Source organism: Ambystoma mexicanum, chromosome 2p (assembly GCF_040938575.1).
Source record: "Ambystoma mexicanum isolate Mex_15411 chromosome 2p, UKY_AmexF1_1, whole genome shotgun sequence".
NCBI lineage: Eukaryota > Metazoa > Chordata > Amphibia > Caudata > Ambystomatidae > Ambystoma > Ambystoma mexicanum.
Genome location: NC_090923.1, coordinates 153,369,006 through 153,385,092, shown reverse-complemented (window position 1 = coordinate 153,385,092; position 16,087 = coordinate 153,369,006). Strand labels below are relative to the sequence as shown.

Genomic DNA, 16,087 nt, shown 5'->3' with positions numbered 1-16,087 from the left:
GGTAGTGTTGTATTGTCGTACCAGAGTTTGCCGTTCACTCCTGCTTCTTTCGTGGTAGTGGGCCTGTTCTAGTAATTGAAATGCCTGCTTTTCGCGGCCTACGTTGTGCACCCTTTTCATTAAGAAGGTAGGAGAAACCTGAGGGTTCTCATGGATTCTTAACATCATCATTTCATTAAACAGTTTCATTTTTCAAGTCTCTGTAGTTTCTGGGACACTCAGCATACAGGTATTCTTCCACCATGGTTGGCTTTCGTGATCTTCATCCTTCAGTTCGACTTTGACTTTTACAACATGTGGTTGGAGTTGGGCAACCAAGTCTTTGGTGTTGCCAAACCGGAGTTCTGCCTCGGCCATTCTGCTGCAGAGTTTCTCCTCTTGAGCCATATTGGGTTTTCTACCTATTCATCGGCAGGTCTATCATCTGGCAATCGTTGCTGATGCTTTGTTTTTGGCATTGAATCATGGTTATCCATAGTGTGTTATCTGTGTGGTCTGAGGCATCTCCAGCGCAGCAGAAGCACTGCAGGGAATAGCCTTCTTAGAGTATTGTTGTGCATCTCCCTCAATATTTTGTGTTTCTTGTGTGACAGGGCCGGTGGACAGGCCCTGTCAGGAGTGTGAGCGAGCCTCCACCCCAACACGCAGCCCAGGTGCTAATGTGAGGACCGGCCCACTCCCAATCACTCCTTACCATCAGAGATGGAGGCTGGAGCACTGCACAGAAGCGTGGAAAGGACGGCGTGCAAGGACACCGGAGACAAACAGCCTCATTATGAGTTTGGTGGAATCTCAGCGGTAATACCACCCAGATACCACCAAGCAGTATTACCGTTATCAGCACTAGGTCCACCGGCATTACCACCTGCAGTATTACTACCAGAATACAAGTGGTGGTAGGCAGTGTTAGTCCTCATTCATTGGAGACCATAGGACTCCATGAGGATTTCGTTGGTATTACCACCGGTGGTACTACCACTGATTTGGCAGTTTTTGGCCAGTAAAACAGAGGAATTACCTCTAGGATTAAGTGGGATTTGTTTCCTCTGCATTACCTCCAATCCTGTAGTTCAGCGATGTGGTAATGTGGCGTTAATGCAGTGGTAACTCTGTCACCACTGTTTTTACCACACCGCCAAACTGGTAATCAGGCCAAAAGACTCTGCACTAGCGGTCTGTAGAAAAACCTGGGATGCCAAAAACAGGGCAACAAGGCTCTCCATCGAAAAGAACACTGCAAAGGCTACCAAAGCTGAAGCAGGGTCCTGGAACAGAGCACGGCTCCAGATGACAGCATCTGCTGGAGCCTGCACAGGGAGAAAACACCCACCAAACCAATGTTTCAAGGGAACAAGTCCCACATAGCGGTCATGGGATTTAAATCCACAAGTCTACCAGGGAGGCCTAAAGAACCGATCCATGGGAGCCATTACAGGCTCCAGGTTAGGAATGTAACCAGACTGCATGAAGGGGGCAGGGTTTATCAGCCCTAACCAGCCCTCACCAAGCTCTTCCCATGACACCCCCCTCAAGGAAGGTAAGCTATTGGATAAAGTAAGTGGTCAATCCTGGGAGGGGCTGCGGTATTTAAGGATGAGTGTGAGAATGGTTGACTGTGGGTTGGATGGGTGAGGACAAGAGGTGGTGGAGGACGTCCTAGCGACATGAAGAGGCGAGAGCGACCGGAGTATGGAAGCTATTGGAGAGTGTGGGTCTGTGGAGTGCAGGTGTGTGAGCATGGAGAGTGTGAGGAGTAGAAGTAGAGTAGGAGTAGTGGAGTAGTAGTGGTAGTGATAGTAGTAGGGAGGTGGAAGTTGTGGTACTGAAAGTAGGAAGGAGTAGTTGGTAGTAGACGGTATTCCATGTTACTGAGTGGGAGTCATAGCAGAGAGAGAGCAGTAGGAGCAAGAGATAATAGTGGTAGTAGTGGCAGTAGGGGAAGAGAAGTAAGAGCAACAGGATGTGGGAGAATGGGAGTAGCTAGTGGTGAGTGTTACAGAGAGAGACAGAGAGAGAAAGAGAGAAAGAGAGAGAGAGAGAGAGAGAGAGAGAGAGAAAGAGAGAGAGAGAGAAAATAACAAGACAATAGCAAGAGGCAAGGGAGTAGAGTGAGAGGGATCAGGGAAAAAAGGTAAGAGAGTAGATGGGTAACATTAACAGGAGTAAGAAAAGAAGTAAGATCAAAGGGTGGAGGCGGAAAGACAGAGTGAGGGATTGGAGGGACAGTGACGTGGTAGGAAGAGAAAATCTGAAAAGACCAGTATAGTGAAGGGTCAAGTATGAGCGGGTGTAAGAGAAGGAAGCATGACAACGGGCGGAAGAATGCCCCATCACTAAGCGGGGTAGGTCAGGGAAAGTTATATAACCCCTAGGGACTGAGACAGCCATCGAATCAGTGAAAACCACTATTAACCTAAATCAGAAACAAACAGACAGGTGTTACCATTGACTAGTACTAATATCCCGTTAAGGACTCCTGGGCTAGCGAGGTGGGTAAGACTGAGGAAGACTGCCAATTCCCAAAGGAACCACTTAGCCATGAGAACCACCCGAAAGTCACTCGCCCAAGTTGATTCTAAAGACCCAATAAACACTCGCCAACTTAACATTTGAGTCAGCATGGTTCTTTGTGGCAGGCCGCCCGGTCACACAGTTTCTTCATGCGTTTTTAGTGCAGCTTTTAATATTTGCCAAATATACATTTTTTCCCACCCCCTCTCTGGTCCTCCTCACCTCTATAAAAGGGGTTTCTCCCCACAAGTCCCCCAATAATCCTGCATCCATCTCCGGCACTGTGCTAACCCCCACACATAAATATACTCAAACCCACACACAAGTACACACACACCTTCTACCAGCCCCCTTCCCACACAAACATACACTCAGACACCCAGTCACACACTTACCTCACATCCGTCTTCCCATGCTCATCTCGGCCGCGCCTGTCAGACCCTGCACACAGTTAGAGTAAGAAAGACTGCTCTGTGTGGTCACAGAGCAGTCTTTCTAAATCAGTTTTTTTCTCGGTTAACAAAAAAATACATTTTCACTGAATTACTGTCACTATTGTTATCATTCATGCGTCAGTAAGAGCAGTTGCACACATCCCTGCACCATTCGGTCACTGTAACTCATAAGTTATTGTGCACGCTACTACAGGGACTGTACCTGAGACTGAGTGTGATCTCACTTAAATATACCAGTGAAGGCTTGACCTTGTGTGAGGAGTAATTCGATAGGCATGAGCACAGTGGGTGGGACCAGGGGGAGACCAGCTATCAGTGTTGCCATCAGTATGCTGATTTTCAGGGTTTCCTGATGGGAAAGGCATGCATGTAATCAGCTCCTGTCTTGTCCATCACTGTATGCTCTGTGGCACAGGCTTCACCCCAGCAAGTGGCATGCGGTGCACCCCAGGAAGCTGTGTGGTGGAATCAGGATCTTTTTGTGGAAGTTCTTCAGTACTTTTAACAGGCAGAGGTGGGGTTGGACTGCTGAATGGCAGTCTCCCAATGGTCTCCCGGATGCATCCTAACTCAGGGTGACTATAGTGGGAAAGGAATTGCTAGGATTGGATGAGGCTAATGGATGTGCCGTAGTCTCCTTAGCTCCTCAGTCCCCACCAAGCAGTATTCACTTTACATTGTGCTTCTTGTGATGAATATAGTGATGCCATCACCCCCTCTCTGAGGAAACTCTCTTCCCATGTGGTCAGGAAAGGATAGACGCTACCTGATCCCAACCCTGGGTGTGGCTGCCACTGGGGGGACCACATGGGGAGGGACAATCTCCCTGAGAGGGAAGGAGACTCCCTGGCAGGAACATGGTATCCCACTTTACACTCAAGACATAACAACTAATTGAATTCCCAAACACATATGGCCTTTTGTAATATAGACCCAGTCCAGCCACTTTGTACTGACAATAGGACTCTGTTTAAACCTTTTTACAAGCGGACTGGGACAAACAAGCACAAACGAGTAATGCAGAGCACTGACGCTACCAACCTAGAGGAGCGCTCTAGTGGTTGGTCGGAACCTAAAGCTGCCAGGACATTTAAAATCCTGGCGCCGCAAGGAAGAGGTAGCCTGCTTCTTCCTAGCCAAGGCTGGGAGAGTGCAGCAGGTGGAGAGAAGTCAGTGTGCAAGCCCGTAATGTATCTCCGAGAGCTCAGAGGCCGTGGCAGAAGGCAGGTCGATGGAGGCAGAGTGGACACCCAAAACCGGCGTGGGGAGCCGGTGAGGCAAGCCGACACTGAGATGCTGCTGGAACACACTGCCGGTAGAATGCCAAGCTGTGAGAGCCAGTGAATGACCCGCAGAAGAGGGGGAAAGGCAAAGAAGTTGTATAACCGGTGAGCCCATAGTACAAGGAGTGGGACGCCAGGAGAGTGCTTGAAAGACTGAAAAGGAACCTGGGGAAGCAAGAGATCCCTTTGCCCTGCTGTAAGCTGCATGAATCCCAGTGATGGGAAAACTGGGAAACAAGGCATGAACATTTGCGTGAAAGCACAAGAGAAGAAGCATACCCCTTTTTGGTGCAGTTGTATGAGAAATCCCTAGCAGGAGAGTATATCAGGCAGTGTGGTTGCGAGTCAGGGACCTGCACCCAGATCATGTAGTAAATATTATAAAAAGCCCTAACAGGAGAGTACACCAGGCAGTGTGACTGTGAGTCGGAGACTGGCCCCCAAAAGATAAAGTGAATCGTGTGAAAGCCCTGGCAGGCGAATATACCAGGCAACCTGCTGCGAATCTGGGACCCCCACCCAAATCATAAGTGAACATTGCTAAGAGCACTGGTATGAGACTATACCAGGTAGTGTGATTACGATTGCGGGGTCCCGCACATAATTGCAAATAAGTTAAACGAGATAAGAAGAATAGCCCTTAAGTGTGTGAAATATAGGGGAAGGAAGCCATAATCCCTGGATCGGATAAATCGCATTAACTGGGAAAAAGAAGTGTGACGGAGAGGAACTTCAGTGAAATCCAGGGGAAGTGAACCATACCACCAGACTGCAAGAAACATAGGGAACAACCACAAGCAAGTCCTAGTAATAGAAAATACTAGGCAAATTGATTGTGCGTTTGAGACTCAGACATAAATCGAAAGGAAAGTAAGAAAGTAGACAAATATTTGAATGTGTGGAGATCAGGGGGAAAGGGAATCGTACCTTGTGATCCGAGAAATAACACATTGCCGAAGAGAAAGTAAGGGAAGAACCGTACCCATTTTACTATTTCATTTATGAGCTATAAAGTTGTTGAAGATCTTACAAAACACATCTACAAAGAATTGTGAGAATAAACTGAGGGGTATCTGAGAAACTCAGGTGAAGGGTAACACCACTCCTGAGGCTTGTGGAAGTTTGATATTTGTTTGTGTTCACCCTTTGGAACTTTATGTTGGAACACTGGAAAACGCTGCAGACGACCAGTACCCCTTTCTCACTTTCTTTTGAGTTTAGCTTGTAAGGGTCAGGTTAGGATTATGGTCACAGTTCGGAGAACTATTTACTTTTTGGAGATTCTGACACCAACATCCTTTTGTTTTGTTGAGGCAGGGAAACCCCTCATAGTTATAGGGCGAGATGGGTCTTTCTCCAACCCTCCTTTTACGTTAATAAAAGTCTATACCAATCACCAGAACCACTCCTGTGTCTGAGTCTTACTCCTGGTTCATTAGATTCTCCACCTCTCCTCCTCACCTGAGTTCTGTCTGCCAAGTTCCCATCCATTGCGCATGAAGAGGCCACACTAGGCTCAACACCCTCACCAGTCCTTTCTCAGCATCAGCCTTGAATTCAATCCACCACCATTTCTCCACAGTCATGTGGTATCAGACAGGAAGAATCTTGCAGGCAAAATGTTATGCTCTGCCTAGGACCGCTCCTTCGAGGGGTTTGGGCTGCCAGCTGGTGCCCCAGAGAAAGGATGTGTGTACTTCAGGAACTTGCCCCTTGGATTCACAGCAGGTGCCACTCATGATCCCCTTTCTCTCGGGGCTTAGCATTCACTCCACCTCCGCTTTCATAGTGGTCTAAGATTTTGACACTTTCAGGAGGCGCACAATAGCCTCCCGATGCCATGCAGCTTCAGTGGGCCCCAAAATCCTCACAAAGGAATGCACATCTGCTGGGAACCTTTCTATCGGATCCCCAATTTCCTATCAACCTTTGCTTCTGTTTATTCACCGATGATTTCACCACAGAATTGATGGTGTGTATATAGAATACAATCTCACTTGGCCGTAGCTCAGTTACAACGCAACCATCTCGACACTAGGTGTATCGCAACTCTTGTGTTTCTACTTTTGATGCCTCCTCAATTATGTTGGATACCACTCAGATGTGTTCTACTTTTCCATGTGAGAGGCATGTTGCCTAGCTCAATGTGTTATTATTGAGCTTGCCGGGTGGCTTAGGCAAAGGGTCTTTTGCACATCCAGGTCCTGATATGATGCCTGTGCTTTCTACCCGGGGATGGGCTGTTCGCGGAAAGTGATAGTTAATATCTAGAATATATAAAGTGGGGCAGCAAGCTTGAAGATTGCAGATTTCCTGAGCTTCCCACTGCTTGTGGATTCGCATGAGCTTACTTCTCAACTGCAAGATTTGTGTAGGAGCCAGACAGGGTCAAAATGTCAAAATGGTCAAAATGTTCTGTTTACTTTTCTCCCACACAATTTGTGCATCAAATCAGAATCCAGCAACTTGACAGAGCCAGCCTTGTCATGGGTGATGCTTAATAGGCTTTTTATGATTTATTGGTGGTGTTTTGACGAACCTTTGAGTGAGCCATCTAGGGTGAAACTCTGTGTGGCTTTTAGCAGAGAACAATGAATGATCATTCATACTTTGGGAGGTTCACACCCCTGGCTGTAGAAACCACGTTGGTAGATAGAATGCAGTGCACTCTGTTCCACAGCAGTATACTCTTAGGCAATATTCCATCCTATGGAGGGCTGTTCAGGGTGGTAATGGCCCATTGCGCCATTTAGCCCTTTCAAAGATTTCCTGAGGAGGTTTGGGGGTAACAATAATACATTCTAAGGGAAGAGAAAATGTTAATAGGCCTAAGTGAAGCTAAAGATTCTGTTGAATAATAACCTATCACTGAGAGGTGATCAGTCACTTTGATTACCTTTCATACCATTTCATTCTTCTGCAGAAGTTGCCATCTGCCATTGATATGGCTGTGGTGTTTTAGCTCACAATAGTTTCTCTTCATGAACTCCCTAGATAGTTAATTTCTGAAAGAGGCTCCCAGTCTATTTTCTTTGGGAGTCGTTTGTAAATCCTGAGCTACTGAATGTGCTCTTGATCATTGGTAATCATCCTCAAACTGGCTGGAACAAGAGGTCAAACCAGATATTGGAAAAAAATATGGGTGACTTTATCTCTAGCCAACAGCGCACTCCTGTCCTAACAGTGACTTCCTCATCACAGGTGTAGCTTTTTCTAGCTGGCTTTTTCGCTAGCCAATATATCGCTCCTATCTTACCAGTGACTTCCTCAAACACAGGGATAGCTTCCCCTAGTTGGCTTTTCCTCTGGCCAATATGTCACTCCTATCTTCCCAGTGACTTCCTCAAACACAGGGATAGCGTTCTCTAGTTGGCATTTCCTCTGGCCAATATGTCACTCCTATCTTCCCAGTGAGTTCCTCAAACACGGGGATAGTGTTCTCTAGTTGGCTTTACCTCTACCCAATATATCACTCCTATTTTACCAGTGACTTCCTCAAACACCGGGATAGCGTTCTCTAGTTGGCTTTATCTCTACCCAATATATCAGTCCTATCGTACCAGTGACTTCCACAAACACAGGGATAGCTTCTCTAGTTGGCATTTCCTCTGGCCAATATATCGCTCCTATCTTACCAGTGACTTCCTCAAACGCAGGGATAGCTTTCTCTAGTTGGCATTTTCTGTAGCCAATATATCACTCCTATCTTACCAGTGACGTCCTCAAACACAGGGATAGCGTTCTGTAGTTGGCTTGATCTCTACCCAATATATCGCTCTTATCTTCCCAGTGACTTCCTCAAACATAGGGATAGCTTTCTCTAGTTGGCATTTCCTCTGGCCAATATGTCACTCCTATCTTCCCAGTGACTTCCTCAAACACAGGAATAGCTTTCTCTAGTTGTTTTTTCCTCTGGCCAATATGTCACTCCTATCTTTCCAGTGAGTTCCTAAAACACGGGGATAGCGTTCTCTAGTTGGCTTTACCTCTACCCAATATATCACTCCTATTTTACCTGTGACTTCCTCAAACACAGGGATAGCGTTCTCTAGTTGGCTTTATCTCTACCCAATATATCAGTCCTATCATACCAGTGACTTCAACAAACACAGCGATAGCTTCTCTAGTTGGCATTTCCTCTGGCCAATATATCGCTCCTATCTTACCAGTGACTTTTTCAAACACAGGTGTAGCTTTCGCTAGTTGGCTTTTCCTCTGGCCAATATATCACTCCTATCTTCCCAGTGACTTCCTCAAACGCAGGGATAGCTTTCTCTAGTTGGCATTTTCTCTAGCCAATATATCACTCCTATCTTACTAGTGACTTCCTCAAACACAGGGATAGCGTTCTCTAGTTGGCTTTATCTCTCCCCAATATATCGCTCCTATCTTACCAGTGACTTCTTCAAAAACAGGTTTAGCTTTTTGTAGTTGGCTTTTCCTCTGGCCAATATGTCACTCCTATCTTCCCAGTGACTTCCTCAAACGCAGGGATAGCGTTCTATAGTTGGCTTGATCTCTACCCAATATATCACTCCTATCTTGCCAGTGACTTCCTCAAACACAGTTGTAGCTTTCTCTAGCTGGCTTTGCCTCTAGCCAATATATCAATCCTATCCTAGGATAGAGTTCTGGAGTTCCCAGTTCACCCTGCTTGGTTACAGAGTTGGCACACATGTGTTTTGTTTGTTGCCAGTTAATTTCATTGAGTGATTTCAGCACATCCCTTCCTCCAGAAGAGGATCACTAATTAGTGTAGCAGAAGATGCCACAGGAAACTAATGAGGTGTTTTTACTTGTGATGCTCAACTCGTCAGTCACCTGTGAAATCTCCCACCACCCCCTTTTTCCATATTCACAGTGTCCGGGAAAGGTTTCATGTAAGCACAGTTCAGTGTTTCGCATGCATCCTACTCTCACGATGGCACAACTCGTCTCTGCAGGTAAAGAAGGAAAACATATTGTGGCTTCCCAGCAGCAATACATACTTGTAGTGAGTCCCTGGTGACCATTTCACAGTCTGTGAATTGACCACTCTATATTACACTGATATCGTTCTAGCAGGGACGACATAAAGATTGATGGGCATGAGCTAAAAGCTGGTCCTTGGCATCAGGCATCATCTAGAAAGCAGTAGCTACCTCTGCGGAATGAGAAGCTAATACATAACATGCCACATATCTGACTTCTACATGAGGCTAAACTATCATATTCGTCCATTATGTATAACTATAACCTGTTATCCTTTTCATTTCTTCTTCATGTGTCTTAGTGCTCATTTATACATATTGCCAAACACACAGAGCCAGTGTAATATAGGTATGTTTGTATGGCATCCGAATTTCTGTTGGTGTCAAGCTCTTCCAGGCTCTGCTAGGCTACCTTTTGGACCTATATAGTATCCAGCTCCCAACAATTTCGAACCCTGATTATAGTTTGATCAACTCTTTCGACACCTTCCATCTAATGTGCAGCTAAACCGTTTGTTACCTAAGCAACAAAGTGATCTTGTTGACCTTATCACATGACACCCTCAAGTCCTCCAAGCAAGCATTCAAGGACTACACCTCCCAGAATGCCCTTCAGACTCAGAGTAAACACCTGGACTGGATCCTGCAGCGCCAGCTAGGGCTTCCCAAGGGGGAAGTCTATTGAGGAATCCTGACCAGTGCCCCTGAAGTTAAGGGAAAACTGAAGGGGATGTCCCAACCCAGGATCCCACGCTTCTACAGAGGGAAAACAAGGACAGGATTCAGAAATCGACTTGTGGACCACACTTGCCTTACCCCTAAGAAAAGCATCTTGGCAGATGAAAGTGCACTCTCCAAGCTTAAGTAAATTAAGGAAACAAAGTCATCCAAACACATACAAAGGAAATGACTTGCTGAACTTCCACACTCTGAGGACATGCCAGAGAACCCAGACTGGCCTGCTGGTGGAGGTGACAGTCACAACGAACTTTTGGGTGTTCAGGCTCCTACAGCAAGAGGCCGAGATGACGGAGAGCAGCTGCTACAGCGCAATTACTTGAGATAACTTCCTGGAATGGAATGCTAGAGGGCTTCTGGCCTTTCTGCGGCAGCTCGTCCATAAGGGGCATTGAGCCACCGCAACCTATTACGGAGGAGCCGTGCTTAAATGGTCATTGGGAAACCTGGATACCCTTTGACAGTTTCATGTCCGCAGCACGCATGTCCAATGGACCATAGAAGGCTGGGGCATTTTGCTTCCCCAGCCTTGCATGTACCATTGGGGATGCAGGCTGTGGAACTGCATGTTTGAATGTGCGAGTGGATGCTCCTGCGCCTGCAGGAACATCCAAACAGATTTGTCAGAAGCGCTCTGGCACCGGCATGCATGTGCAGGAACCAGGAGGCGCTCTTTGCTTTGTGGTTCCTGATTGTGCTGTGGGAGCCGGGGCACTTTCATGGAGATGCCCAGCTTGCAGGATCAGGCCTGGGGGAGAAGGTCAGACTTACTTTAAAGTGAATTTGTGTGTATGTATGCGTGTGTGCTTGTATAATGAGTGAGTGTAAGATGATGGGTGAGCGCGTGAATGCTGGGTGAATCTTTGTGTGTGTGCTTGTGTTTTCTTGGTTCGGCCTTTGATTCTGGCAGTGCGGGGGCAGGGCGTATGAGGGGATTGGGGGGTTAGGGGACGATGGGGATTGAGGGTGCAACATTCATTTCTGGACAACTATGATAAAGCAATCATTATAATGTTATTACATTACATGGCTAGTCTGGCATTTGATGCAGCCAGTCTAGCCATTTCTTTCTTTGGTATTACATTTTTCATTGGGGATCTTGCATAAAGTAAGCATGATAAGTGTTGTTATGTGGGCAGCCAGTTTGAACATGTTTTCATATTGTGGCATGAAATTTTTAATAGCAAAGTAAACAGGAGTATTTCATTAAGTAGTGGTACGGGCATATTCCCAGAACAAGCGTGGATAGGTTATCTTATAGTATCATTACTGGCAGGTTTGTGCAAAGCAAACACGAGCATGTTCTTATCTAGGAATAGTGCTGAATATTGGTGCCGCCAGCATGTAAATGTATGGGCACAGCCATTGTGAAAATGTTTTTATACTGGCATATATTGTGGGCACATTGACAATACTTTGGGAAATGCTCCTGTGCACTGTTGGTGACTTGGATTTCTTCATGAGTTGCCCTATGAAACCAATTGCAAACTGTCTAGCTTTTTACCAAATGTTTCACTTAACCCATTATTAAAAAGATTTTGCCCCTAGGCTGGACCTGCTCGGTCGTTCTGGCATGATTGTAGGAAATATGTGTGCCCCACCTATTAACAATTCACCAGCCGCCACTGTATGATGACTTCCAATGACTGAGCATGCACAGGAAGATCGTGTAAAAAGCCATCACCCCCTCCCCCCAAGGCAATCCGCGTAAATCCCCAAATAAGGGCCAGCTCTCAGGATAGCAAGGCGACACAGATCCAGAGTGCAGACGAGAGTTAAGAGTTTAAAAGCAGGGGAAGTGTTTTGGCGAATGCTGAGGAGAGTGGAGGAGGCTGGATCAAGGAGCCTGAAGAAACCTCCTCTCAGGCACAAGGCCATTGCAACTTGGTTGTCCCAGACCTGTTTTTGCACCTGAGGTCGATAAAAAGAACAATGATGGGACAACGCAATCTGTTACCCACATGTTGCCCAACAAATGTATGCAGCAGGTGCATGAAGATTCTAAGCTATGTCACGTGATTACCTAAAGGTTAGTTGGGTTCATGATGGCGCATGCACATTGTCTGGTACCACCTGGCAAGACCAATATTGAGCATGGGACCCATGCTCCATCTTCTGTCCAGGATGTAAGCAGGGGCACTGGGCATTCACCTGGGTTAAGAATGGGGCAGGTGCAACCTCTGCTCGTCCAGGATTCTGGGTAGATGCTTCTGTTGCTGCGATATACTTCCACGTGGCTGGATTTCAAGACCTTCTTCACCTTCACTACGACCTCTGCATGGGAGCCTTTGTCATACGCTGTGAGAATCCGGGCTTTTATCACTGCCAAGGGGAAAAACACACACACACCATGAGCGAAGGAATGAAAGGTGCAGCAGCACTAGAGGTCTGCATCGGCTGTTACACATTCATTGGCATGGTGAGAGCGGGCTAGCCAATCAGTGGGCTCGGAATGCAGTCTATACCAGTCAATGCAATGGACAACTGATCTGGGGAGATATGCAACATTTGGCTCGCAAGATGTTTTGAACTGCATCCCCCATTAACCCTAGCCCACATAGTTAATGGTGAGAGATCATGGGAGTGGTAGTCCAGGACATCTGGAGAGATGTAAATTGCAGACCCCCGCAGGAGGGTAAAGTTTCCAGGCATGCCAGATTTATGATCCAGTAGCATTAAGGGCCTCAGAGGCAATCAGTAAAGGTAGTTATTGACCTTAATCCTAATTATTCCCCTCTCATCTTTGGCTCAGAACATCGATCAGGCAGTGGCAATAGCTACGGTTATTGACTGGCTCTGATGTCAATAATTATACATCGAATCCACCTGCAGGTGTTGTACCCCTGGTCCCTTTAATTGGCCATTTGCTGGGTTCAGAAACCATGGGATCATGCACTGTTTTGTTTTGGAATGGCCTTCTTGTTAATTATTCATTGTCTCCAGCTTATGGTAAGTTTGGTTGGGCGATGCCCGCTGGATATCTTGTAGGGTTTTTGCCTACACCTACTTTGCTGGCAGTGAATTGTGTGCCAGGTTCTGTGAACCGTATGGACCTGGTTCGAAGGGATCTTGCAGATGATCTACTATAAAATTAATATGACTCTATTTTTTAAATGGTGGAGAATTTTATCTGAAAGGTGTTTTCTATTTACCCATCTAACCCTGTTTTTCTTTTGTCGGATGAACAAACGGATGGAAAGGTAGGTGACCGTTTCCATAGCAACCCCCTTGCACATTAATGACATGGATTGAGCTCTCAGAACCTATTTTATATCTGGAGAGTGCAAGGACGAGGACACCAATAATAGCATTCGATTTTCTATATCATTTCTAGTAATAGTCCTGCCTCAAAGCGCTGTAATACCTTGTGTTATTGTTACCAATTTATTGGTGTTTGGATTCATCAATCTCAGAACTTTGAAGGGCTGAGTCAGCCCTGCCATGATTGAAGCCTGTGTATTTTTAGGCTGAACACATTTGCCTGGATTGAGCACTTAACTCACTGGGCTATCTGTCCGGCCTGGAAATTGAGCCACTTTAAACGCTATATATATGCTTATTTAGAAAACCATATGTGATTCAAACTCCCAGAATTCTCTGCTGTTATAATTAACCATCACATTTGTATGACATCCTGTAGCTTGTGGTACTCATTATTCAGGTTTAGTGAACAGTCACTTGCAGGAGTGTGGCGCCTGCTGCTCTATCGTTGCCCACCAGTGAGTTCTGTCCTCAGCCCCATCAGTCTGACATATTGTAAGAGACCCCGGTTTTCTCTTACACAAATACCTCAGGCGCCACTATGCTATGCATCCAGACTCCCCCAAAGCTACTCCACCAATCATTGCACACAGCTGCTACTCTACAGACGTTGTCTACACCCAGACGGGTGCCTGGTATCCTGCACCTATAGAACTACCATTGACATTTCTTGCGCTAACCTTTCCCGCCACTACCTCTTCACTCCCAAACATCACCACCTCTTACCACATCCCTTCCGCCTCCAACACTCATTGGCACTCATGAACCCCAAACCCACCATCGAGTCCCTACCTTCACATACAGTTGCTGACAGAAAATGGACAGAGTGAAATGGGAGGATGCATGCCTTCTCCCCTCATGTGCCTCAAACATTCACCCAGGGCCGGTCGTAGACCAGATTGCACCCCAGGCAGGAAGCATCATCAGCACCCCCCCCAAAATGTTGGCAGAGGTGCTAACTTCAGAGACGATGGGGAGGGGCAAACTTACTTGTGTGGGGACATCTAACTTCTTTACACATTCTAATGAGACTATTCTAGTGCAGCTTCAATGTTACAATCAGTTATATCTCTCTTACACCTATAAAACCACTCAGAAACCACACCCTTAAGCTCTGCTGTGAAAATGAACGGCCTCCTGCCCCTACACTTACTATCACTCCCCTGACATACAAGAATGAACACCCATCTGATTTCAATTGCCTAAAAATGTATGCATACGATTGCAGGTGCTAACAATAAAATGTTTTACATTGCCAATTTCCGGTCATTTGTTAAATGTGTTGCTGCCACCACCATTTATTTTCTGTGCCTTGTCCTACTACGGCGCTGTTCGTCTTACCAAACATGATGAACGGAAGAGTATCAGTGAAGCTGATCATGGGCATTTGCCTGGGCTCTGCTTGATTCACTCAAGGTGCCTGTGTGTGCCTCGGCATGTGACTGGGTGCAACACAATGATGGGTGCAGCTTTGTGTCTGTGTGTGTCCTGTGCAGTCTCTTAGCAAAACCAAGCAGCATGGGGAAGCCTGGATTGGGGCACATTTAAGACAGATTGCAGAGTGCAAGGGAAGCGAGGACCACCCACAAAACATATAACTGCATGTGGGTGCTGTATCACTTCTCTGCACAGTGTTTTTAGGCTGCAACCTTCACTAATTTTCAAGTTCATTTCATTATCTCAGTGACAACACAGGTGGTGAGGCAGAAACGTAAATGGTGGACTTGTAAACATAGATTGTTGCTTCTGCAGTCTGCAACCCCAACCTTAACTTGTGGTATTACAGAGTAATACTACATTCCGAATGCCCGTTCCTCTATATTGTTTATATTGGTTGCCCAATATTTATTAATATTAAATAGAACCATATTCAGGTTATTTTACACTCTTAATTAAAACGCTTGATGTTTATAAATTGATGTGCTTGTGCTACACTCACAGCTCAGCAAAGAAAGGGCTATTCATGTCTGTGTTAAAATGTAATTAAAATAACAATGGAGTCAGACTGGCGCCCCCTAGAGCCTGGCACCTAAGGCAGCCGCCTGCACTGCCTGATGCAAAGACCGGCCCTGCATTCACCTTTATTGCGGCATCCCCCAGCTCACCGGGAATCGCATATGCTGCAAAGCAAAGCATCTCACATTGACACTCGGGAATTGCCGACTCAAAACCTAGCAACTCTGAGCCAAAAGATACACTCACTTACCACATAGAAACAAAATTTCCCATCAACTCTAATGTAATTACGTTGCCGAAGGCCACAAAGACTGACCACCCAGAGCTGAGATACCACACATACCTTACAAATGGAAGAACAAACAGGAAATAACACGGACAGGATGTTGTGGAAGGCCACAACGCCTGATCACCCAGTGCAGAGATATCATACATACCATACACTGACATCAGAATGTTGCGGAAAGCCTCAAACCCTGACCACCCTGAGCCGCGATTCCATCCTCACCTTGCACATGGAAGAACAAACATGAAATAACACTGACATCAGAATTTTGCGGAAAGCCTCAAACCCTGACCACCCTGAGCCGCGATTCCACACTCACCTTACACATGGATGAACAAACCTGAAAAAACACTGACATCAGAATGTTGTGGCAGGCCTCCAAGCCTGACACCCTGAGCTGAGATCCCACACTCACCTTACACATGGAAGAACAAACATGAAATAACACTGACATCAGATTGTTGTGGAAGGCCTCCAAGCCTAACCACCCTGAGCTGAGATCGCACACTCACTGTACACATGGATGAATAAACTCTAAGACTGATGACCATGCGTCAGAAATGTTTTCACAGTCTGATCACGCTGAGGCAGGATCCAATGCTCAACCACCACAGTGATGACCAAACT

General features: G+C 46.2%; 1 protein-coding gene across 2 annotated transcripts in view; it reads right to left on the bottom strand.

Annotated features, from left to right (window-relative positions):
• LOC138566297 (netrin-4-like) overlaps positions 1-16,087 on the bottom strand; it is a 429,115-nt gene that overhangs the window by 71,705 nt on the left and 341,323 nt on the right. For both annotated transcript variants that reach the window (XM_069643402.1, XM_069643401.1), the window contains one exon: positions 12,109-12,279. In XM_069643402.1, coding sequence (XP_069499503.1) covers positions 12,109-12,279 — 171 coding nt within the window. The remainder of the gene's footprint in view (positions 1-12,108; positions 12,280-16,087) is intronic.